The sequence below is a fragment of the Hirsutella rhossiliensis genome, assembly GCF_020360975.1.
Source record: "Hirsutella rhossiliensis strain HR02 chromosome Unknown scaffold00014, whole genome shotgun sequence".
NCBI classification, from domain to species: Eukaryota; Fungi; Ascomycota; class Sordariomycetes; order Hypocreales; family Ophiocordycipitaceae; genus Hirsutella; species Hirsutella rhossiliensis.
The window spans coordinates 1772381-1796402 of record NW_025408680.1 but is presented as its reverse complement, the minus strand read 5'-3'; the positions used below and the strand labels follow the sequence as shown (position 1 = coordinate 1796402).

Here is a 24022-nt window from a genome sequence, read left to right as displayed (position 1 = left end):
CTCCGTCGCGCTGCGCGCGCGTTGACGGCTATTCGGGTACAACGCGCCTACGGGACCTGACGCCCCGGCCCAGTTTGGGACGGAGGTCCCCCACCTGCACCAGGCTGGCGGCTGCGACCCAACATGCTCAACATCGCGACGATGGCGGCCCGCGGGCCGAGGCAGATGAGAAGGTTGTATATAGGTTTTCCTCCTGGGCCACCGGGTTTTTCCTATATAGGTAACGAGTAGAGGCTCTAGAGCCTGCAGGCTAGCTAGTGTAATAAACTACTACTACTACTACTACTCATCTGTCGCCATTCGAAAGCCTTTTCTGCGATCTAATAAATAACACATCTTTTGGATAATAGTTTGCGAGTTCCTATGCCCATCGTCCCTTATAAACTCGTCTGCCTCGTCTCCCTTTTTACTGTTCGGGCGATAGCCGATAACGCTTTCGAAGCCGAATTCGATTCTTGCAACCAGGTGTTGCGTCCCCCACCTCTGGAGAAGGGCGTCGACTTCGTGCCACTGAAATGGAAAACTGAGATGCTAGACAAAGAGATTGTTCCAATATCGTATGGCACGTTCCTGGAGACGTGGAACCGTGTGTACTTTGTGGCAGGTTCGCGTGAGAGGAAAAGGCCATACTCCCTGAGAGTCGGTGCTGGCGGCCGGTTGAAAGGTGAGGGCGATTCGCGAGTGTTAGAGCGTCTCGAGCATTATTAATCTACATGGATCCAGGGAGTCTAACACCGGCGCTACGCAACTTCATTCTCTCTAACTCGACGGATGTTTTTGAACGGAGCTACTGTCAGAATGTGCAGGTGCGAGACCTCCCTGTAAAAGCTGAGTCAAGACCCGTCAGGCAATAAGGCCACAAGATCAGGAGCCTAAAAAGGGGCACAGGTGTCAGCCGCAGCGGGGTAATGAGCATGATCCTCCTGATCCTTTTTGATGAACTTTTTATTGATTAACTATTTCGTTCATCCTATGACTGCTGCCTCTCTGCTACGTCGGAAGGTGACAGAAACCTAAGTTTCTGACAGCTACCAGCCGGTTCAGGTTCGAGAAAAATTAGCGGAAATAGCGTTTGGGGAGCTCGCTAAACAAGACGACGCCTTATGGTCTATAATATCGAACGCCTTCCTACAACACGATCCCCATGCTCCTGTCTACCTTACGCAGCAGGAGCTCGACCAATTTGAGGAACGACGAGACATCACAGGCCTACGGGAGCGATTGAAAGTCGCAATATTAGAACAAGGCTCAAGGTGTCGCGAGGTCGCCGAGATTACCGGACGTATACAGCACATTTATAACTGCTTGGAGGAGCTTACATTGCAAGAGAAACGGCGCCTTTACTTTCGCAGAGGTGGATAGATTACGGGTTCTTGGGCAGACGACCGACCATCTACATGATCCCTCCGCGACCAACCCGAGGCGGAAAAATAATGGCCCTAGCAGCATCGTTGCCGCGAACATCTCTCTACTGTTTACGGACAAGCATCCTCGCGACAGTCTTCCCGACCGGTTAGTAGCCTACCTTTGGGGCTGGTCCCAGCAGGCCATCGATGATGATGAGGACGACGACAATCGGGGAATGAGTGGTTGCGCGAGCGCCGCTGCCAATCACGAGGCAGAAAGACCACGATGCCTCTTTGGCTGTGGGACGTACTACGACAACAGCGCACTCACTAGGCATGTTCGGCCGACTCACATGGACAACTTCAATCTCCCGTTCACATGCCCGGAGTGCCAGCGACTAGGATGGGACGAGTGTGTTATTCCAGCTAGCCCATCCGCCTGAAGCAGCCATGTCCTGCGAAAGCATGGCAGAGTACACACCCCTAATCTTCGGCCTGGGATGACAATGCCTGCGTACTGCATCTTGTGCGAGAAATACTTCACAAGAGCGGGGTTCACGAAGCACTTCAATACGAGACACCCTGAGTCAACGTCCTGGCAGCTCCGTCAATGCCTCATATGTCAGCAGGGCCAATTCGAGCAACCGTTGATCATTGATCGATCCGGCTGGATAGCACACGTAAGGGAGCTTCATGCAGGAGGGGAAGTTCTTGGGGCCGTGCTGGTGAAGAATGAAGGGGAGATTGTGAGTCGTGGATTGGTCGAAGCGAAGAGGGGACGAAATGGAGGAGACATGCCACCCGATGACGACACGAGCAACGGGACCAGTGGCGGCGAGGGCAGCGGCAGACTCGGCAGGAACAAGATCAAGATCAAGAGGAGTCTCGACGACTCCGCGGCTTACCATACGGCTGGCCCTCAGAAGCGAAGGAAGGAGCGCTCAAGCAGGAAGATCATCCGGGCGATGGAGGATGCCGAGTGTGATGATTGGGACTGGAAGGAGGAGGCGACACCTGATTCCCATGCTGGCGAGGAATTTTGGGTTGATGGCAGGGAGTAATGGTAGACGATGACGGCGTGAGCAAATGGCCGCCTCTTGGACGACCATACCCGTGACGTGAAGCCCCGACAGGATGTGTATAAAATGGACGGCCCCCTTCCCAGGAGTCCGGGCTGAATTCTGCTCCTTACATCTCACTCCTCGTCTCTTTTCTCATGCCTACCTTCTTTGGATCATTCTGGCCAAGTGACGCTGAAGTGCCCATGCCTATCCAGACCCTCGATGATGCCACCTTCGTGCCTGCCACTCCCGTCGACATTTCGATGATCAATCTTTCTTTGGGCTCGCTGGCCATGGATCGTCATGACTTGGATTCCACTGTCGACTTTACTGCCTCGGCTTGGGACTATGGACACACCTATGACTCTAGCCCTTCCGGAGACGACGGCGCAATGAATGACGACGACGCGTGGGATTGTGCCAAGACTGATGTTGACTTCACTCTACCCACCGAAGATATCGATCTCTTTGGCAGCAATTTTCCGTATGCGCCTTTTGGAATCTACGATGGGATGGTGAGGCTCATGAGTGGTGAAGCTACTAGTGACACATCAAACAGCTTCATGCCGGTGCTTGGGGAGTCTTCCCCACCACCACCGCCGGATCTTTCCCTCAATGAATTCTTAGAGTTGCGCGACGACGGTTTCCCGGACAGATTCGATCCTTACGATCCACAGGCACCCAATACATCTCCCAAAGCTACCTGTGAGCAGGGTGGTTTTCCATCACGATTGCAAGGGGTCTTTCCATTAAAGGTACAATGGACAATCCTTTTCCATTCTCGGTGTGTCAGCACTATAGGGGGTATACCGCTAATAAGGCCTAAAGATTTAGCGAGATTTAGTGGCAGACAAGCCTACTGTTTTAGTGGCCGGCCCCTTGGACTTTATGCCAGGAGTATGAGCAGGGGGGGTTGTCCATTCTGTCCATTATGGACAGATGTACCTTTGATGGAAAAACCCCTTGCAATCGTGATGGAAAACCACCCTGCCTGTGAGCCTCTTGTTGTTGACCTCATGGGGGATTCTTCAGTTTGTGAGGGCCATGCACCAAACGATGCCCAGAATGAGGAGCTTTCGTACTGTGATGCCGAAGATAACGATGGGTTCGCGGACAAATTCCATCACCAAGCACCGACAGCATCGCTCAGCGCCACACGCGAGATCGTGGTTATCGACCTTACCGGGGATTCAGAATACAGCTGTGGGGTGGAGGAACCAAGCGAGGAATCCAAGGATGGTCAAGTTAAGGGGCCAGCACACCAAGAGGCGGATAACACCTTTGTTGTTATTGCTGGACATATGTATCCCGTTCACAGACAGGGAGACGTCGAACTTATCGATCTCACCGGAGGCCCGGCTTAACCTTGAATATTCTAATTCTTTACTTGTAGCTATACGGTATTAGCTGATATAGTCCAATGTATACGTATACCTTCCTAGCTCGAGGCATTTAGTAGGTAGTAACGGAAAGTTATTGGTATTGCGTGTACATTTAGACGGGCGTGCCGCGTTTATATGATCAAAGCCCAATTTCTATCTCTGGGCTAGCCTGTACCGTCTATAGAAATGTCGCATTCGTCATTAGCGTGGCCCCTGGCCTGTGAGTGACGCCGCTCATGAGGGCCGCTGCGGCCCAGCTGCACGCTCGACTGGAGGCGATCCGGCCTAGGAACCCGGCTCTCCGTTTGATCAATCTCAAGTAAAGCTGCGAGCACCTTTTTCCCGCTTATTCTGTCGGGCCAACCGGTGCTGCTGCCTGATAGCGAGCTCATTCTCCGATATTCGAGCTTCAGCCTTCAAGAGCCTCGCGCTCCGGGCCCCGGCATGGTCCTCCCTGGTGGCTAGACTTCTTTACTTCCCCATGGTTCTACCATAACCTGCCCTATCCACTTCGGACTATATCATCTCGGCCCAGATCTAGGGAACCAGCCTCTTTGATCGCCTGAATGTAGAGCAGCGCATTGTGTTCGACCTTTACTAGGCACCTAGCCAAATATGCAAGGGTCTATATACGGAGTTACCACTAATCACTAAGCGCCGCCTCGCTAGGCGCCAGTAACGACGACACGCTAGAGCCGCGGTTGCCAATAACGCCCTGCTGCGAGTTTCTGTCAACTAAGGGCTACTGGTGACTAATGTGCGTCGGTTGTTGGTACCTTAAAGGGACCGGGAACCTCCGGGCGCTTAGCGATGTGCTCCTAGTAACACCTATTAGAGTAAGTGCCAGTAACTAGCACGGCATGGGGCATCTTGTCACTAGTAACTAAGCATCTTCTGCTGTGTTAGAAGGCGCTGACGCTGCCTTTGCTACGCTGTTCCCAGTAACTACATAATGGGCTCGGGCCGGAAATAACGCCGACTACTCAGTGGCACACCATAACCCAAGGTCTAGTAGGGGTCGTAGGACCTCCCACCCCAGACCTAGGTGCCAGTAACCGCTCGGGCGCACCATTCACTCAAAAGCAGGGTGGTTTTCCATATATGGAAAGGTGTGCAATCCATACTGGAGTATCGCCCCACATTTATTGCAAGTATTGCAATACACCTTTCCATTCTTGGTCCGTGCGCATCCCGCAACAGCTCACCTATATGGTCTCGGCAAAACGTGCCAAACACGACATGAATCAATGAAAATCAAGGAACAGTTAACGTGAACGTAATGACAGACGACCGGTTAAGGGGATGCCAAGCAGAAATTTGCTCCTTTTGCAGGAAACAGGCGTAGAAGTTGAGCCAGGATTTTACCCAAAATCTGGGGACCCGCCACCACCCTCGGCCCTTGCAAGATATCGTTCTTGAGCCAATGCTTTAAGCATTCTCCCTTTCGACTTGTTTCGCGTCCAATTGGGCTCTTTCCCATGAGATTGTGCGACGCGCCCTGAGAACACCCGCTCAGGTTCATCACTCATCGCCGGCATTGATAGGATGTCTATGGCCATTTGTGATAGCTTGTGCCATCGTTTTCTGTTGCTCTTGAAGCCACCATGACAAGGCCGTCGTCGGCGTAATGTCGTACGGATCACATGAAATGTAATCTTCGTACTCGTCCTGGCTTGACGGTCGAGTGCAATTCTGCAGGTTCCTTGAAATGCGATCAAACGCGTCAAGGTCCTCGTCATCATCGTCATCTAGTAAATGTTGCGAGAGGGCGCCATCCACAGTGTCTCGGTATGTGAGCCAAAGGTCTTTGACCTGTTTGAACGCAGGTTTTTGCCACTTCTTCTTCCAATTTGCCTGGATGTATGTTGTGCGATAGCTGGGATGAAGGATCAAGGCAGCTGCATAATAGGGCGATGTAACGGGCAAGCCGCTTTAACGGCGGCTGCGCCGCCTAGCTTCTAGAACCTTCCATTGGCTCGAAGCTATAAAATGCTATTGTGCTCTCATGTAGTAGATTCTCTTTCTTTCTTTCTTTCTTCTCTATCTTGATAGTAAACAGCATAGGGACTAGTTAGTTGTATCAACTCACTAGAGGCCTTTCACAGGCGATGCTTCTGTCTTGCTATAATATTTGTCAAAGACTTCCCACCCTCGTTTGATCCTAAAGGACAGCTCGGTGTCTGATTTGTACGAGACCTATTGCACCATCTCAGCGCTTGCACAAGGAGATCAGAGGAATGGAAGGCATGGTACCAGGGCTTCATCAAAGCATCGGATCAAGACGTCCATCGTGAAGAGCACTTTGTCCAGGGTCGCATGATCCCCTTGTGTTGCTAATGTCGCTCGGGCGAACGGTTGAAGGATCTTCTCAATTATTCGGAGCCGGGCCCAATCTTCCGGCAATAGAAAATCTGCAGAAAGATCTTCGAAATGATTCTTGGTGTAGGTGTCCAGAGCGCTGGCAGTTTCCTGCTGAGTGGCAACATGCAGCATTTGATACCAGCTATTCCACCTCGTACGATTGTCAAGTGGAATGCCCTCTCAGCGAGTTCCATAAACTCTCCACTGCGTCCTGATGAACTCCGGATGTTGACAACCAGGTTGTGGAGCTTACCAAGTGGTCCAAGGCGGCGAAATTCGGTGCGCTGCCTTTGAACTTTGCCAGGTCATCTGCGTCTTCGCATATTTCGCCCTCTTTCAAGTCAATAGAATTCTGGAACAGGAAAGCTTGAACTGCCAAGTTGATAACGTGGCCTAGGCATCGGAGGCGGTGAACTTCAGGATCCCATTTGACGCCCTCTTCCTTGAGATACGTGCTCACTGCCCGGCAGAGGGTGTCATTCGTGCTCGAATTATCCCCAACGATGCTTCCAAGGCGTCGCAGAATACCAAAGTCCCGCAAGATGGGAAGAAGTGTAACGAATTGCTCCTCCCGGAATGGTTCCCCACAGGCCGAAGTGCAAGGAGAGCTTTCCGTCGTGCTTCTTGTGCGTGGTCAACAAAGTGGAGCAAACTCCGAGAAGAAGGAGCCGATTGGGGGACGTCCAAATGTCAAGCGAGAGGTGAACCTTGGATTTTGCTGACTGGAGCTTCATTCGCACGATATCCTTGGCCGACTGGAAATGATTGTCGATAATTCGTGGAATAGTCGAGTGGGCGGAAGGGAGATAGTCCTTCGCGACCGGGTTCAAGGTCGAAATGAAGAGGTGAAATTCGCGGATTCGACAATTCGATAAGGAAGGTTTCGTGCGACGATCAGCAAAGCTAAGGCTTTGTTTATCTTGTCTTGGTCCAGGTAGCGTTTGAAGACCTCCGACTCAATCTCCGTTGTGCGGCCCAAGTCCCGTGCTTGCTGGTAGAGTTGCTCAAACCCTCAAAGATGGACGATTGAAGAGGAGTCAAATCTTCCACGACTCGAATATCGTGCTTTCCTCCAGATGTTTTCGAAAGTTAGTGGTAACTGAAGTTCTGTACGGGTTTGTCTGGGGACAATGACTGCAATAGAGAAGGCGATTTCGGCCCTTAAACTCTTCCTCCCCCTCTGCTGCAACGCGAGCATGCTTCCACGTTGCGATAGCCGCTTTGCCTCTTGTATTGCGAGATCTTGATGTCGTAGAGTCCGACAAAATAGATTCAGCATCGAAGAAGGATAACGTACTTGCAGTATCCATAGTTCGACAACTGACTCGTCCGACGCGTTGGTGCAAAATGGTGGGAAAGCGATTTGTGTTTGTGTGGAATTAGCGGTGTTCAAGGCCCTCAGACCCTGGACGATGGCGCTGTAGGGGTCCCGGTCAGTGGCGCAATTTGGCCAATTATCGACTGAGTATTGAAATACTATGGATCCATATCCATACCCTGTCCATGCCATAGTATGGAAAGGGTATTTCCATACTTGGGTATGGAAAACCACCCTGCTCAAAAGGCCACCCGGGATAGAGGCAGAAATGCCGGTGAATACCTACACAGGAGACCGGTCCTCTATAAGGCCCGCCAATGCCTTTTCGGAACAAGCTTAAGAGCTTGAGAAGCAAGGGTTGCCTTGTGAAATGATAGAATGAGCCTAACATAAGCACTTGTAACACCTAACACATGCGCGTTTATATATTAGGTAGGTGGCGATGAAGCTCTAGGTAGGTATCGCGTAATAGCCTTAGGGCCATAGGCAACTGTAGATGCCCTTTTAGCTATCTGTCTAAAGGGAAAAGAGGAAAGAAAAGATTGCGAGCATGGGCGCCGAGCAGTGAGCGATATAGACGATTAGGAGACTGTTTTATAGACACTAGTGGCGTCTAGAGGGAGGTGACCAATTTTTTTGCTTTTTAGGGTTCAAGATGCTAAGGGATTTACCGGTGATCTGCCGGATCCCGTGACCCGCCGGTCTTACACGCCGCCACGAGCCTCCATGGCGTAGTGGTGACACGTCTGGAGCCTCTGCGTCGCAGAGGGGTCGGTTCGAAGCCGGCTGGAGGCACCCCTGGTGAAACAGGGCACACCCGGGTTCCCGCCCGTCAACAGGAACAGCGTCATGAGAAAACACAATCGGCGTACCAACCACCATCAGTGACTAACACAACCATGCTTCAACTTCGACACATCGCGCTTCAGTTGCTGGGAATAGGATGCTGAACACTTGGAGAAATTGACCTTCAAGCAGGTCTGTCATGGAGCGAACAGTGGAATGGTTGGCGCAGCGTAAGATGATCTGTGGGGCTTGGGGAGTCAAGGAACAAACGTGTTGAACTGTACTCTAGACAGTGTAAAGGCCTTATAGGGACCTCCCTCCGGGCGAAATAAATCCTACTACTACTACGCCGCCACGAGGGGACCCGGAGGAAAATGCGCAGCTGGCTCCCCCGCTCCGGCCAATCGCGCGACCGCGGGTGAGCCGGGTGAGCCCCACTGGTGTGCGTCGCGCGGCTGGGTGAGCCAGGCATCTCTGCAGCAAGGGAAGAAGTGCTGCAGAATCCGTGCCTTGGAAACCGTACTCTCATTGGCCACGCGTCGCGCTAACCCTCGCTTCAATATAATGGACATGAAATGCGCGCCAACCCCGCGGTCTTTTCTTGCTCTCGCCGGAGCTCAGCTCAATATGGAGTTTCCCTGTATAATTCTTCTCCTGAGAAGTAACCTTAAGCCGTGATCAACCGTGGCGAAATGGGCTGGAAGACAATAGCGCCCCTGCCGCCTCATCCTTGTCGTCGTCGGGTTGGACAAGAACACCAACTGGAGAGACGGGTAGAATGGACGCCCACAGGGTTTGGGCGAGGGAAACCATCAAGCGACCTGGATGAATGATATTGTCACACACAGACCAAGTGCCATAACTGTGGACAGGCTCTTCACTGCAGTGAGGTTATTCGAACTGGTTCAATTGGTTATATCTTGTGTAACTAGGGAAACGTGTCCCATACAAACTGTGTGCAAAGACCTTCCTCCCTGTGTCTCACCTCTTACTCGCACGTGACTAGCGCGGTCGATTAGTTATACGTGCGCGATCGGTGCCTAGTGCACAGGTGGATCCAACACTGGAACCTCTTTCTAAATCGATGATCGCGCACTAATCAATCCACCAAAACACACCAAACACAGCGAATTAAGATGAGATAGGAAAACACGAACAAGAACACCAACAAACTCCTACCACGATGCATCACTATGTTGGATAGTGTGCTCTGACTGTAGCTCTCCTCCCCACACTGGGTGTGTTCTGCCACACGCCATCATGGGCCGCATTTCGAGCGCCGGATGCGCTAGCTGATTCCATCGGTCCCACGTTGGAATATGGACACGAGGATCTCCTCGTTAATGTGAATGGAATAAAAGAACGACGGTAAAGCAGAAGAAGGGAACGAAAAAAACCGATTAAATCTCGTCGAGAATTGTTGTGTTATTGCGATGAACGAATCCTTCCACCCTCACGTTTAGCTGATTGTCGCTAATAAACTGCGTGAGGGCGCTGTTTGGTGATGCCTTCGTCATAGCATCGGCAGGGTTATCTGCGCCGTTGACCCAACGGATTTCCGCAATATCCCTTGATTCATATGCCTGCCTCAGCGCCATGATATCTATCATGAGTCGCTTCTCTGTTGTGGTGCCAAGTTTGACGAGGCACTCATAGAGGCTATATGAATCTGTGCAAATGACGAGCGGGATTTGCTTCAGATCAAGGCGTTGTGCGATCGTATTGACCGTTTGCTTGATCACAAATGCGAGATCGAAGCCCGATGTCAATCCATAGATCTCTGATGCAAGAACGCTTCGAGTAACGCGCTTGCATTTAGTTGAGCTCCAATGAAGAATGTTTCCGCGGATGGAAAATGAATCGGTTGATTGCGCGGTCTCATTGGCGATGATAATCACAAAGCCGATTTGAGAGCTTAAATCCTTATTGTTGGCGAATGATCCATCGGTGAACACAAAGATCTTCGCGCTCTCGAGATCGATGGGTATGTAACATAGGCCACGGTCGGGATTGTTGATCTGCCATTCAATCCGCTTGTTCAAAGCCTTGAAGTCGGTATTAACGGGCTCTTGGGCTTGTGCCGCAACGGAACAATCGTATGTTGCTTCGGGTTGGCAAATCGAAGCGATATATGCCCCGGGCGCGTTGAGCAGCATAATCCTGATGCCTACTTGATGCCTGAAGATTGATCTCCTCGAGGTTTGGGCTTGCCCTTCTGCCTGACGATGACACAGCCATTTTGTATGGTCAGGCGGCTGCCGTTAAAGTCGCAGATGGAACCTTCTTGGAGAATCTCTTTGGCTTGGCCTTAAAGCAGAGTTCTTTCTCCTCGATCTTGAGAAATGCATCTGTGCCAACAATGAATGTGTCATCCGTTTGCAAGGCCGCGATGCCAAACAGGTCCTTGTCGGCGATGTTGTTTGCCGTGATCAGAAGGCACGGGTCAAACGAAGAGGTTTCCATATTAAGCTTGCGGCAGTGATGGTCGTGATATGTGTTGAACCAGTGGGCTCCTGCCTCTGCGATGCCATATAGCGGCTTCACGATTCGCAGGATTGTTCCCTCTGGATATCTTCTTTGAGTTCTTGAGGAAGGGCTGCAAGGATGACACGGGCCAGCTTGGTCTGGGATTGTGTGTATGCCATCGTGATGTCTCTGATCATGATGAACATATCCCGTGTGCAGAGAAACGGTGCTAAGGCCAAGGCCACGCGTTGTGCGGGCCGGCTGATGGTAGGGGCTTGTGTGAGGATCCCACGTTTCCCATCATCATTGTATCCTTGCACAACGAGGCGTGATTTCTCGTATGGCGTTGCAGTATTTCTTCCCTTAACCTCTCTGACCATTCGTGATTTGAAGACACGATATCCACCATGTTTATTCGCATCGAATTCTTCGGGTACAATGACCCCAGCGGCGAGGAGGTTCGTGAGCTCGAGTGTGTCGGAAGCTTCAAATGGGAAACCGGTGCTTGTGATCTTTCCTTCAGCTCGTAGCCGCTTGGCTAGGCCGAGATGTTCCATTTCTTTTCGAACAAGAAACGCATTAGCTTCATGATGAACGATAAATTGAACGGGTGAGCAAACAATAGTGGATTCTGATGTGCCATTTTGTGCAGCATCCTTCCTAGGTCGGCCACGCCTGCGCGGCCTCTTTGGCTCAGGGTATTCGAAAGGTTTGGGTTGGTCTTCTGTGGTAGGAAGAGGAAGAGGTTGTTGAGTTGTGGGTGGAAGGGAAGAGGGTTTTGAAGAGGATGTTGTTGATCGGATTGTGTTGAGGAAGGAGTGATTGTTGTGTTGATGGGTCTGTGCGGCTAGGGCTAGGGTCGGGTTGCAACTGAGGAAGGAGCGATTCCGGGTGACGATAGTACGGTTGGACGCATGTACTGCGAAATTTCGCTGGTCCGTTGTCCAGGTCAACTGCGATTTCCGTATCCGTCACCTCGAGCACTTTATATGGGCCTTGCCATCCGTGCTTCTCGCGAAATACGCGAACTTCGCTTCCTAGCGCCAGGGATAGGGGCAGGCGCAACGCTGTATCAGGCCCATTACGCGTATTTAACGCGGTCTGAACCTTCCTCTGGGCGTTGATCTTCCTCAGCTCTGACATCGTTCGCCACACCGCCTTAGCTCTTGCCATTGCGGAAGGTGTAGGCGGCGAATCCATCGTCATTCGAGGCAGAGCACCGAAGACGAGGAGGGTTGGAACGAGGCCATCCGGACCGGCTGTGTCGTTGACAGCCTTGAAAGCCATTTGAAGGACTTGATCAGGGCTCACGGTATCCTTCAGCTCTGCCTTTAATATATCATATGCTCTTCGGACGGGCACATGATACTTCTCAACCTTCCCAACAGCCCAATGTGCTTCCACAGGCACCTGATGACACGTTATTCCCATCAATTTCGCTTCTGCTTGGAACTCGGCAGCAGCGAAATTCGTGCCTGCGTCATGAGTGATCACATCGGGTGGTCCAAGGTATGTATCCATCCAACATTGTTTCAACGCGAGCCACGTTTCCTTGGCCGTCATGTTGGATAGGAATCTCCTGCCTGATAGGCAGTGGCTTGATCAACAACATGGAGGACTGGTCTGCCACCCAATGTCATGACATCAACGATGACTTCGTAATTGAAGTCACAATCATCCTTCAAGCTGAACTTGAACCTTCGTGGCGGGTCGGATTTCATCTGACAGTAGTGGCAGAACTTCTTGATCATTTCCAGAGCTTCGATTTCCACATCATGGCCAGCCGAATTCAGCAGCTTGTGCAGCCGATACACGGATGGATGACCAAAACGCGTGTGGAGGCGCCGCAATTCAGCCTCCGTGAGATATGCCACTGATGCCTCTTGTTTCCGCAAGAAGAACCACGCGTGACCCCATCTTCGAATCACTGGAACGCTCACACCATTGCCAACGAGCTCGTTCGTGACGTTATTTAAATATACGCCGAGCCGATCCATATCAGCTAGGCATAGGAGGAATGGCGTTGGCACGTTGACTATATGAAAATCAACCTCTCCCACTGGTGTGTTCAAGGTGATCACGCCAAGTGGTGTTTCCAATCTTCCTGCACCAAATCTAACTGGTTCGGGCTTGCGATCATCACGGAATTGGACTGGGGGCATCTCTCGTTGGAGAGCACGCAGTTGTTCGATTCCTCCGTCGATATGCATGCCGCACCTGTGTCCGGCATGATTCCTTGGAACGAGTCTTGAGAGTAACGATCTAGTATGAATTGTGTGGGTTCGTCACTGTTGAATAACTTGATGCCTACTGAGAGATCCGATGATGGAAAGCTTCGTTGGACAGAAAGGTCGCAGCAGCGTAGAACGATTCATAAGGGTCAGAGGAGTCAGAATCATCGGATTCCTCGGTGCTCGAGTCATCCTGATCCTGTGATTCCCCTTCATAGTCAGCCAAGAACATAGCATACGAACGAGATTGACCGTGGAAGCTCTCTCTCGTAGATACTTCTCTTTGGCTGCTTTTCTCTCGTTTTCAGGATGTCTCGTTGAGAAACAACCTTCCTTGCCGCAAACGTAGCATTTCTTCTTCCAATTTGGCTGACGCCTTTGTGATTGACCTCTTGTTCCGCCGGAATTTCGCTGAAATTTGCGATCCACGAAGTGCTGATCATGTCCTCTATCCAGGTCTTGGGGATATTGGCCACTGGGTTGTTCAGATCGTTCATCTTGCATGGCAGATAGCGATGATCGAAGCTGTGATGCCAATCCCTCAAATGTAGGTGCGGAGAGTATATCGCGAGTCGGAATTCAGGCACACCACGGCACGCCCTGAGCGTTGCATCGATCAGGCCACCTTCGCCGCCAGACTTATCCCCGAGTGCTCTCCTACAGAGCCGCAATTTCGTAAGAAGGGCCTGGAGGACCTCGTCAGATGACTTACCGGGCATCTCAGCCCGAAGTCGGCTGAAGGTGAGGGTGCTCCAGTGGGTATGATACATCTTCTGGTTGATTTCGGTGTCAAAGTGCTCTTTCATCTTCTGATACATCTCAGCGAAGGTTAAATCAGTGCTGATTTCGTGTAGAAAGAAGGACTGAGCTTCCTTGGCCAGAATCGAAGGAAAACACCATGGAATTTAGACGGAGGAATGTTTGCTTGACGGCACACGCTCATGAATTTCCGGATCTTGTCATCGAAGATATCGTATGGTTCGCCGGTATAGGCTAGTTTCTTGTCCCATATCTTAATGAATCTAATCGTGAGATCGGCCTCAACTTCCTCGTTCTCGAATCGAACAGGTGGAATGCTCGTGTATGCATCTCGGAAGTTGGTAGTCCGTACGGGAGCGTCTGCTGATACCGAGGGATTCGCGCCATTGATGCTGAGGCTCTTGCTGAGCGGGTTGATGGGTCTCAATGATCTGAGGATTCCGGTTCCGCCGGTCGGGTAATAGTTGGCTGCTGGATTACTACCGGTGCCGGTGACGATATAGCCGCTTTAACAGTTCCTTGGAGCAGCTTCTGTTTCACCTTATATGCCACGGTGTTTTCAGCAACCTCTTGACCAAGCAACTCGTTCTCATCCCATTCAGGAAGTTCGTTACTTGTTAGAAGGCCACATAAAGCTCGAGAGATGCTAGAGTTGGCCTTGCCCATATAGATCCCCCTAATTCTGAGAAGCGTCCGGAGTCTTGATCTAAGGCGTGGGTTGATTAGTTCGAAGTCATCATAGCTCCATCCCGTGAAGTCGTTATACAGATCCCCAAGCAGGGCAATTCCGTGGTTACGTTTATCCACCGTGTATGTTGCCACACAGCCTAAGAAGAAGCTGTTGCGGTGGACAAGGAGGAGCTCTGGGTGATAGGTTCGTTGAGGAAATCCGCGTCGAAATGCCTGATCGGGAGTGAAGGGAGCTCCACGATCGTCAGGTTCCGTTCAACGAGTTGCCTGTCTTCGAGAGACACGTTGGCCGGGGTATCCTGGGCTGTTGCCGGGGCTAGTGCGGCAGATGAATTGTCAGACATATTGACAGGCTGTGTGCTGAGAAACAGGGCACAGGGTGTCAATGAGGTTATCAATGTGCGATAGGGCACGCCTAAGGGTCGCTGATGACAGCAAAGCTTAGGCACGGTTGGATAACTAGAGTGGGCTCTGATGCAGAGTCTTCGTAGCAATCCGCGCGTTGTAGCAACTATCCTACCGTCAGGAGCTCGCTTTGCAGAGCGTGACGATAGGTTAGCTCTCTTCCGTCTTGCTGTTCTGTGTCACCTTTGCCGGGCGACACTGATCAGTGTGGACAGGCTCTTCACTGCAGTGAGGTTATTCGAACTGGTTCAATTGGTTATATCTTGTGTAACTAGGAAACGTGTCCCATACAAACTGTGTGCAAAGACCTTCCTCCCTGTGTCTCACCTCTTACTCGCACGTGACTAGCGCGGTCGATTAGTTATACGTGCGCGATCGGTGCCTAGTGCACAGGTGGATCCAACAGTCACCATATTATGCGTCGACATCATCGAGGTACAGCCCATTCAGACCCGTCTACCCTGATATACTCATGGTTTACAGCTTATTCAAATTGTCGACCCTTTGATACACGCCTTCTTTTCTTGCGCCATCGAACCTAATCCCTCCATTAAGGCGAGAATCATAATTTTTGGGCTAGTATTAGTCTTTCACCTGGCCTTCGTTGGGGCGGCCGTCTGGCAATTCAGGCGATGTGGCGTCGAATACTGGTGGGCCGCTCCAATCGTGTCACACTTGACTACCGTTTTCATGACTATTGCGATATGGAGGAAAACACGGTGTTTCTGTCGCTTTGGCCTGCGCTGTAACCAGCCTCAGCCAGAGCAGCCGACATCAAATCAGGGGATGCTGTTGGATCCACCTGTGCACTAGGCACCGATCGCGCACGTATAACTAATCGACCGCGCTAGTCACGTGCGAGTAAGAGGTGAGACACAGGGAGGAAGGTCTTTGCACACAGTTTGTATGGGACACGTTTCCCTAGTTACACAAGATATAACCAATTGAACCAGTTCGAATAACCTCACTGCAGTGAAGAGCCTGTCCACAGTGACCCCTCTCCAAGCTGTGAAAAAGGGGTAGGCAAAGACGCTTGGTAGGAATGCATTTCTTGCACTGCTGAAAAAAGCGGCGAATACCAGTCCGGTAACCAAAAAGAGACAGGTCGTGGAAATCAATGCCCAAGTCCGACTACACGAAGCTTCTCGTGGCTTGACTTTGATCATCCAGTACAGATAAGGCGCCAGAAAGACCGTGGTCACGGCAAACACGACACCGGCCTCGGTGATCTCCCTGACGGTAATCTCGTCCTGCATGTCGAAATGTGGCAACCTTGAACGGTGGAGAGAGCGTGATTCGGACTTAGAGTAATGAGAAAATGAGCACCGGGCTTGCTCGGAACAAGACGTGCTTTATATAATTTTAAGTCGTAACAGCAAATGTTGGTACTTGGAAAGTAACGCTTGGATGAAGAGAGCCTCAGGATGTTGTCTAGTCGTTTGGCAAATGGGCAGACTGCAGACATGCCTAGAGTGAGGTGGTAATGGGTGCTTCGTGCATAGTAAGTTTACACCGTCATTGCCTTGAAGAGGGGCTATAGTTGATATGATAACTTACATATATGAGGCGGGTAAGCTTCCTCCACATTCAAACGGCCCTGGTCAGAGTAGGGTGTGTGGAACGGCATGTCTTCAACTGGTCAATGCGGCTGGCCGCTGGATATGAAGCCATCTAGCAGTGTATATAACCTGGTTCAAGCACTTTGGCTTGCATGCGTCTAAGCTAACCTTGACCAGGAGGTCGGAACGCTATGGACCTGCGAGGACAACTTGCCCGGGTCTGCAGTCAAAATGAACGTGGCCGTGACGACACCACGAGCTCTCTGGTGGACATAAATCAAACAAGAAAGGTCAAAGACATGAGCAAAAGATGTCGTTGCTCCGTTGCTCGTCGGGGCTGTTGGTTGCGAACATCAACAAAAGGCAGACGGGGAGGAAGCAGCGCAGGAAATTCCTCCGACTTATTCGTCTCCTTAAGAATCATCTCCATTACCCTTTCTAACAGTGCTGTGCCCTTAACGCTCTATTCATGTAACTCATGAACCGAACATCATGCTTGACCTTCAATGAAAATCGCAGTCGCACTGCGACTTGCTGATTGGACAAATTTTCTGAAGTCTTTCTGCCATATTTCGCGCATATAACTTTCCATTTCGGCGCTAATACTCTTAGGACCAGGGATGCTCACTCCCTCATGTAACCCAAGAGGCCCCCAAAAGTTTGTATCCCCACTCAGGCTTCCACAGTACCAGTAACGGAGTATATATGATTCATCTTTGAGGCTGTGGAAACTTTCGCGGAGTCTATTATCGTGCTTACACTTCTTGCAATTGTCAGTGATGATCTGAAAGGATTGGACTCCAAGTTGGCACGGCTCGTCGTGGCTGCATTTCTCCAGCTTAACCTTGTTGAGGTGACCGCATCTAACCGAGCCTTGGGTGATAACATGTGATGCCATCGTCTTTTTGCGGGTAGCTTGGCAGCGCTTTTTTTAGTTGCAGGATGAAGACTTGCAACGGCGATGACTATGTTCATATATAGGCCATTCGATGCCTTATATCATCGTCATGCAGGGTTGAAAGCCACTCCACTCAATCCACGCAATGGAATCCACTGGCTTTCTTTCAGTGGATTGGCCAATCCGCTGAATCCACTGTCAGCCGCCGTGGATGGATTAAGAATTGTTCTTCTGTTAGCGATTCCCATATATCCTTCTCCATATCACTAGCAAACAGCCCCGTAGCTCCCCCAAGTTGGTGATGTCCCTACCCTATGCTTCATGGCATCCCATTTTTTGGTATGTCGGGCATCCTTCCTTGTATTTTTACTTTCTTGGCACGCAAGTGTTAAGAAAGTAGCCTATTCTCACATACTTTCGCTTAACAAGTGCTCTTGACAAAACTCCAATTGAGCCGCGCGCAAGCGCCGGCAGCGACCATGGCACCAGCCTCAGGTTCGCATGTCGACTCCAATGCCTCGAGACAAGGCATACGATCGCCGCCAAATCCGGCGGCTCACATATCGCATCTCCGACCTCGCTACCCGACGGAAGCTCGCCGAAACGACTCGTTTCCCGCGGCCCAGCAGCTGGCCCAGTCAATCTCGTCCACCGAAACGCCTGAAGCTGCCGTCACGGAAGGAGCGCAGCTGGAAGAAGCCCCGAATCTCTTCGACTCGGCCCAGCCCACTGAGCACGCGCCAGTCTCAATCCTCGAAGCGGCCACGAAAATTGCTCGCGACAAAACGGCAGCCCATAACGCCAAGCTGGCAGTCTTACGGGTCTTTAGCGAATCATTCGAACAAGCAGCAAAGCAGTTCACGTCTGGCACCGAAAACAGCATCGCCAAGCAAGTCGCCACCAAATTTCTCAAATTCTGGACTCAATCGCTTGCCGAACTCGAAGAACCACCGAAGCCCACGTACAGCAGCGTTCTCGCATCCGGCAAGCCGAAGCAAGGACAGCTGGCCTTTACAGCCTCCGCCCCACCACAGCGAAAACCACAGACCACCACTCGTCTGCCAGGACGACCGCCCGTAGCCCCACCGAAGGAAGACCTCCGTGTCTTCGTCCGACTTGACGCTGACGCTCCGGCCCGAAACCACGAAAGATACGCAATCCGGACCCACATCGCCGCTAGAGTCGGTATTGACCTGCGCCGCATTCCGGCAGCCTTCCCGGTAAACACGGGCTGGGCCATCCAGGCATCGGATGTGGCCACGCGTGACTTACTTGTGCAACGGCAGGCGGAGTGGGCTGCAGACCTGGAAGCCGCGGCCGTAGAGATAAGCCAGAAATGGCATTCGTACGTGGTAGCCGATTGTCCTCGTAGGCTCACAGACCTACGAGGTGTCGTGATCAACTACGAGGAGGCGGTCAAAGAAGAGATTGCCTGCCAAACCGGACTGAAGCCCATCAGCATACGTCTATCGCGACACGACTCGGGTGATATGCCCACCCAGACCCTGATTGTGTCCTTCCTGGAACCCACACGAAGACCCTGGAGACTTTTCGGCGCCAGCCGTCTCGCCCGTTACATTGACAAACCCAGCATCCCTAGCCAATGCGACAAATGCTGGGATTTCCACGCTCGCCACAGCTGCGACCGGATGGCGCGCTGCAGACGTTGCGGCAAGACCAACCATCGTAGCCAAGAGTGCGCAGCCCTAGAGCAGTGCGCAAACTGCCTCGGGCCACATTGCGCTGACGATCCTAAATGCCCTGCCCGCCCCAAGCGCGTTCATGGCATTGTACGGCGCCTGACGAAAGAGGAGAAGGGTCTGGTGAGGCAGGCGGGAGCTCAGCTCTTCGCGCAGCAGAAAAGACAGACACCAAACCACAACGTGCCCGAGCAGTCTTGTCAGAGCCCTGATTCGAGTCAGTTACGTTCTTCGGAGTCGCAGGCAGCTGGAGAGGATGGAAGCTCCGGCAGAAGCGCCACTCCAGAGCGAGCCGCTTCCTCACCCCCTTGCATTGTCGTGGCCACGACGCCGCCGCACGCTAGCGATGACAACCAGTTCACCCCTGTCGTCCCGTCGAAGAAACGACGCACTAGCCCTGTGACGCTGCCCTAATGCATCGCCGTCATCCCAACAATCGAAGCGACAGGAGGGCCTTGCGAGTCTTCCAAGCCAACGTGGGCAAGATCCCTCCGGCGCATGACACTGCGCTCGCGCTGGCTGATTCGGAGCGATACGACATTATCCTGCTGCAGGAACCATGGACAGGACTTAAAGACGGCCGATGCCTCACCAAGACGCATCCGGCCTACGACACATTCTCACCCGTCACCGACTGGGACGGCCGCGACACTCGTCCGAGAGTCATGACATACGTCCGGCGCTCCGCAGGCCTCGTCGCTGATCAAAAGAGACCTGTGGCGACTCGTGACATCCTTTGGCTCACCGTGAACGGGACGACGGTAGTTAACTTCTATCGGCAGCCGGACTACGACGCGGCTTTGGAAATACTGCTTGGCTGGTGCGCGACGGATAAATGCCTTGTATCTGGCGACTTCAACGCCAAGCATCCCAGCTGGCAGGCCGGTCGACAAGAGCACCGCGGTGAAGACATCGCGTTCTGGGCCATGGATAACCGACTCAGCTTATTGAATGCTGTCGATGTCCCGACTAACGCGCGCGGCAGCACGATCGATCTCGCCTTCTCCAATATACCTTTGGCGGACGCGGTTGTTGAGGATCATTTAGCAACCGGGTCCGACCACTTTACCTTAGTATCACGGTGCCTAGTCAAGCCCTAGCACCCTTCCATTATGCAAGATCCGCCTCAACTCCGATGAGGAATTGAAGCGATTTGTCGAGCTGGTAGAAGCCGGTGCAGCTTTCATCCCGACTACAACCTCAACTCCCTCCGAGCTGGACAACTTTGCGTCGGCGCTGGTGGACCTTCTTGGTTGTGCAGCGAGAGCTGCGGGCCGACCCGTCCGTAAGACGACGCATGGGGCGCGGTGGTGGAACGAAGAGTGCGCAAAGGCGGCGGCCAATTATCGCGCGTGGAGGAGGGTGTACCTCTCGGCTTCGACCGAGAAGTGCAGCTAGCCAAGCGGGAGCTTCACAATGCAGTGCGCCGAGCAAAACGCCTTTACTGGCGTGACTTGATCGACAGCTTTGCCGACGGCGACTCCGTCTTTCGGGCGGTCCGCTGGCTAAAATCCTCAGGGCCGTGCCAGGCACCTCCCCTGCAAGTAGACGGCCGAGTGTACGAGACGCAGCTGGAGAAAGCCACCGCCTTGCGGCGAGCAACCCTGGAGCGGCGCACAGCGAGCGACGACATCCCAGACCCGTGGATTCCCGTGAACACGGATAAGATGATTCCCTTTCCCAATCAGGTCTCCTTCGAGGAGGCTCGCGACGCCACTCTACGCACCGGGAACACGTCTCCAGGCTCGGACAACATCACGGTGCGGATGCTTCGCGCTGTCTGGCATGCAATCGGCAGTCTCGTCCATCAGCTGTATCAAGGCTGCCTCACCATTGGTCACCATCCGAAACCTTTTCGGGAGGCAGAAGTGGTTATGATCGCCAAGCTAGGACGCAGAGATCTGTCTACACCCCGCGCCTGGCGCCCCATCTCCTTTTGTCTTGTCTCGGCAAGGGCCTCGAGCGGCTCATTGCACGGCGTCTAGCGTGGGCTCAATCCACTTCGGCGTACTACACCCACAACAAGCCGGCGCGCTCCCGAAGAGGTCGGCCGTGGATCTCGTAGCTGCCTTGGTTCACGACATCGAGGAGGCATTCGCCCGGAAGCAAGTCGCAACCCTGGTGACCTTGGATATACAAGGCGCCTTCGATACAGTTCTCTGCAATAGATTGGTCCTCCGCTTACGAGAACAAGGATGGCCATCGAACCTCGCGCGCTGGGCCGGCTCGTTCATGCAGGACAGATCGGCACGCATCCGCTATCAAGACATCGTGACGGATTCATCGCCCTCCAGTGCGGTCTGCCGCAGGGTCGCCCGTCTCGCCGATCCTCTTCCTGTTGTACACGGAGCCGATATATCGCCTAGGTCACTCTCAGGGACGCTTCGGCTACGCGGACGACACTGCCATTCTATGCGTCGGTAATAGCCTTGATGAAACGACCGCCGAAGCATCTCACCATGTACGTGAGCTTCTTTCGTGGGGCGCCGCTAACGGGATCTCTTTCGACCCCGACAAGACAGAAGTGATGCACTTCTCTCGAACGAAGCCCAAGACGGCGCCGCCGGTGCTCCACGGCGAGTTTGAGAAACGGCCGGATCGAGCGATGCGTTGGCTCGGCGTTTGGCTCGACAGCTCTCTCTCTTTCAAGACACACGTCGAGAAATGGACGGCCAAGGCGCAAGCTGTTGCCTTTCATCTTAGGAGACTGACGAACACGAAACATGGCCTCTGCCGAGTGCTATGCGACGAGCCGTCTGCGCTTGCGTCATCCCCGTGCTACTGTACGCGGCGGAGGCCTGGTACCCTGGTCCGAAAAGCCCGCGCTGGACGAAGCCTTCCAAGGAGGGGCCGTCGGGGATTGGCAACCTCGTCAAGAAGATGAGCAAGGCACTCTACACGTCTCTTCGGGCTATTCTGCCAGTGTGGAGGACGACACCGACGAACGTGCTGCACAGGGAGGCGGGAATACCGCCCGTTCCTCTACTCCTCGAAGGGCGTCGGACGGCCTTTGCTGCGCGCCTTAAAGCTCTCGACGAAGCTCACCCGCTCGTCCAGCGCACGTCGCGACCAAAAGCTCCCGTCGTGACCGTGAACAAACTTATCAAGTTGAAGTACCAGAAACAGCCACAGCCCTTCCGTACCAGACTGCGGCGAGCCGACGAAATGCTATCGAGCTGCCCGAGACCTGCTTTACTGCAGCGCGGATTTGCCGAAGAGCAGACTGCGCCTCTGCAGAGTGCATCGAAACACGAGACGGCGAAAAAATTTCGCGACTGGCTTCAGGCACTATCGCCCCGAACTCTTGTCGTCTACTCCGACGGGTCTCGTTCTGAGGAAGGCCACATCGGATACGGCTATGCTGTTCACCGGGACGGATCCACCGTCTTGAGCGGCAAGGGCCGTCTTGGAACAGCTGAGGTTTTCGACGCTGAGGCGAAAGGTGCATTGGAGGGGTTGAAGGCAGCGGTGAGCCTTCCAGAAACTGACCGCATCTTTGTCTGCCTCGACAACCTCGCGACCGCAACATGCTTACGGGGCACGCCGAACGACTCCTCGCAAGAGGTCTTCCTTGAGTTCCAATCTTTGGCGCGAAAATACGGAGCTGTGGAGGTCCATTGGATCCCCGGCCATGCTGACATCCCAGGCAACGAGGAGGCTGATGCTCTGGCAAAGGCGGGAGCATCACTGCCAGAACCCGCTGATGGCGAACCGACGCTAGCGCATCTGCGAAAAATTGCCCGACTGCAGCGGAAAGAGGCTTTCAGTGCCTGGTGGGAAACCTCTGCGCCGGAGCGATACAGAGACCTGAGGCTTAAAGCCACAACCAGCTGTCCGTCAGAATTGGCGCTCTCTCGGCCCCTGCTTCATAACTTGCTTGCAGCAAGAACCCACCATGGGGATTTTGCTGACTACCACGAAAGGTTTGGTCACGACGATGCGCGACTGACGTGCTCGTGCGGACGACGAAAGAGCCAGCACACATCTTTTACTGCAGAAAGGTTGCGCCACGGCATCGTATGCGGCTTGCACCTTGGCCGGCTGCAGCCATCAACCGCGCAATCGGCAAGGACTTTGACAAATTCGACAGGCTGGCGACAGCGAGCTCCTTCTTCGGAGGGATCTGCCCACGCCACTAGACGGTCATCATTCTCCTCTCACCCTACCTTTCCTCTCAATTCTTTCTGTTACCTGCTCCGATCTCGGGCGGCGTCAAGGTCTCACGACCATGCGATCGCCGAGGTCATCAAGGGCTGCAAGGCCCCAGAAGCAAATTGGCTGATCTGACCACGGGACAGCTTTCTCTTCGTGCCTGGACGTCCCGCTGACGGGCAACAGGTTTGTCATGAGCGCCGTTGAGCCGATGAAATGCTGGATAGTGGGTGAAGTGTACGATATGTAGCATGTAGACACCTGCTAGCTCAGCACGTCCTGTGCTCCCCTGCGGAGACCTGAGCGACCAAAAGTTGCTGGACGGAAAATACACTAAACTAAACTAAACTAAAACAACTACAGCATGGCCACTTGCAACGTTTCCGTGGAGTTCTGGTGCGAATTCGGGGCCACGGAGCTGAAGTACAAGCATAGCATCCCGAAGACGCTCGTGACGCAGGTAGGCCAGGCGAGGCCGAACCACGCAGCCAGTGCACTGTTCCTACAGTGGATAAGGCCGATCCTACGGGAGCACGAGGCAGCGTGTCGGAAGGCAGCAGGGTGCGCTGCGAGAGCTGCGGCGGACTCGCAAAGGAGATTCTACAGAGCCCGATATCGTACCTACACGCAGAGAGGCCGTTTGTGCTCGTGGTCGTGTCGTCGTTCTGCGGCAAAGAAGGATGCGAAATTAGGACGAGGCAGGAAATGCAGGACACGATGGCAGAGGCGGGGCAGGCGGGCGGAAACAAGGGCGCGACGCAAGGGGCAGGATGCGCAGAGCACAGAGGGGAAGGTCTGCCGGGTTTGTGGAGAGATGGCGGGGGCGAGGAGGTGCAGCCGATGCCTGACGGTGGCGTACTGCAGCAGGCAACACCAAAAGGAGGACTGGAAGGTGCACAAGAAGGGAT

General features: G+C 53.1%; 4 protein-coding genes across 4 annotated transcripts; 3 read left to right on the top strand and 1 right to left on the bottom strand.

Annotated features, from left to right (window-relative positions):
* Nucleotides 1-2610: 2610 nt before the first annotated feature.
* On the top strand, nt 2611-3771 carry HRG_10075 (uncharacterized protein; the record flags this gene model as incomplete). The annotated part of the gene is made up of 2 exons (XM_044868546.1): nt 2611-2922; nt 3448-3771. The coding sequence occupies 2 exons, from the start codon at nt 2611-2613 to the stop codon at nt 3769-3771; spliced, it is 636 nt and encodes a 211-aa protein (XP_044716543.1).
* A 5883-nt stretch (nt 3772-9654) lies between these two features.
* HRG_10074 (polyprotein) lies at nt 9655-10717 on the bottom strand (the record flags this gene model as incomplete). Its single annotated transcript, XM_044868545.1, has 3 exons — nt 9655-9923; nt 10068-10473; nt 10535-10717. 3 exons carry the CDS (start codon nt 10715-10717, stop codon nt 9655-9657), a joined length of 858 nt encoding a protein of 285 aa, XP_044716542.1.
* Nucleotides 10718-17741: 7024 nt separating this feature from the next.
* HRG_10073 (endonuclease-reverse transcriptase domain-containing protein) lies at nt 17742-20947 on the top strand (the record flags this gene model as incomplete). Its single annotated transcript, XM_044868544.1, has 6 exons — nt 17742-19336; nt 19411-19678; nt 19745-19990; nt 20052-20247; nt 20481-20756; nt 20829-20947. 6 exons carry the CDS (start codon nt 17742-17744, stop codon nt 20945-20947), a joined length of 2700 nt encoding a protein of 899 aa, XP_044716541.1.
* A 247-nt stretch (nt 20948-21194) lies between these two features.
* HRG_10072 (reverse transcriptase) lies at nt 21195-22911 on the top strand (the record flags this gene model as incomplete). The annotated part of the gene is made up of 7 exons (XM_044868543.1): nt 21195-21260; nt 21340-21378; nt 21433-21542; nt 21597-21763; nt 21991-22550; nt 22638-22794; nt 22886-22911. The coding sequence occupies 7 exons, from the start codon at nt 21195-21197 to the stop codon at nt 22909-22911; spliced, it is 1125 nt and encodes a 374-aa protein (XP_044716540.1).
* Between the last annotated feature and the right edge of the window lie 1111 nt (nt 22912-24022).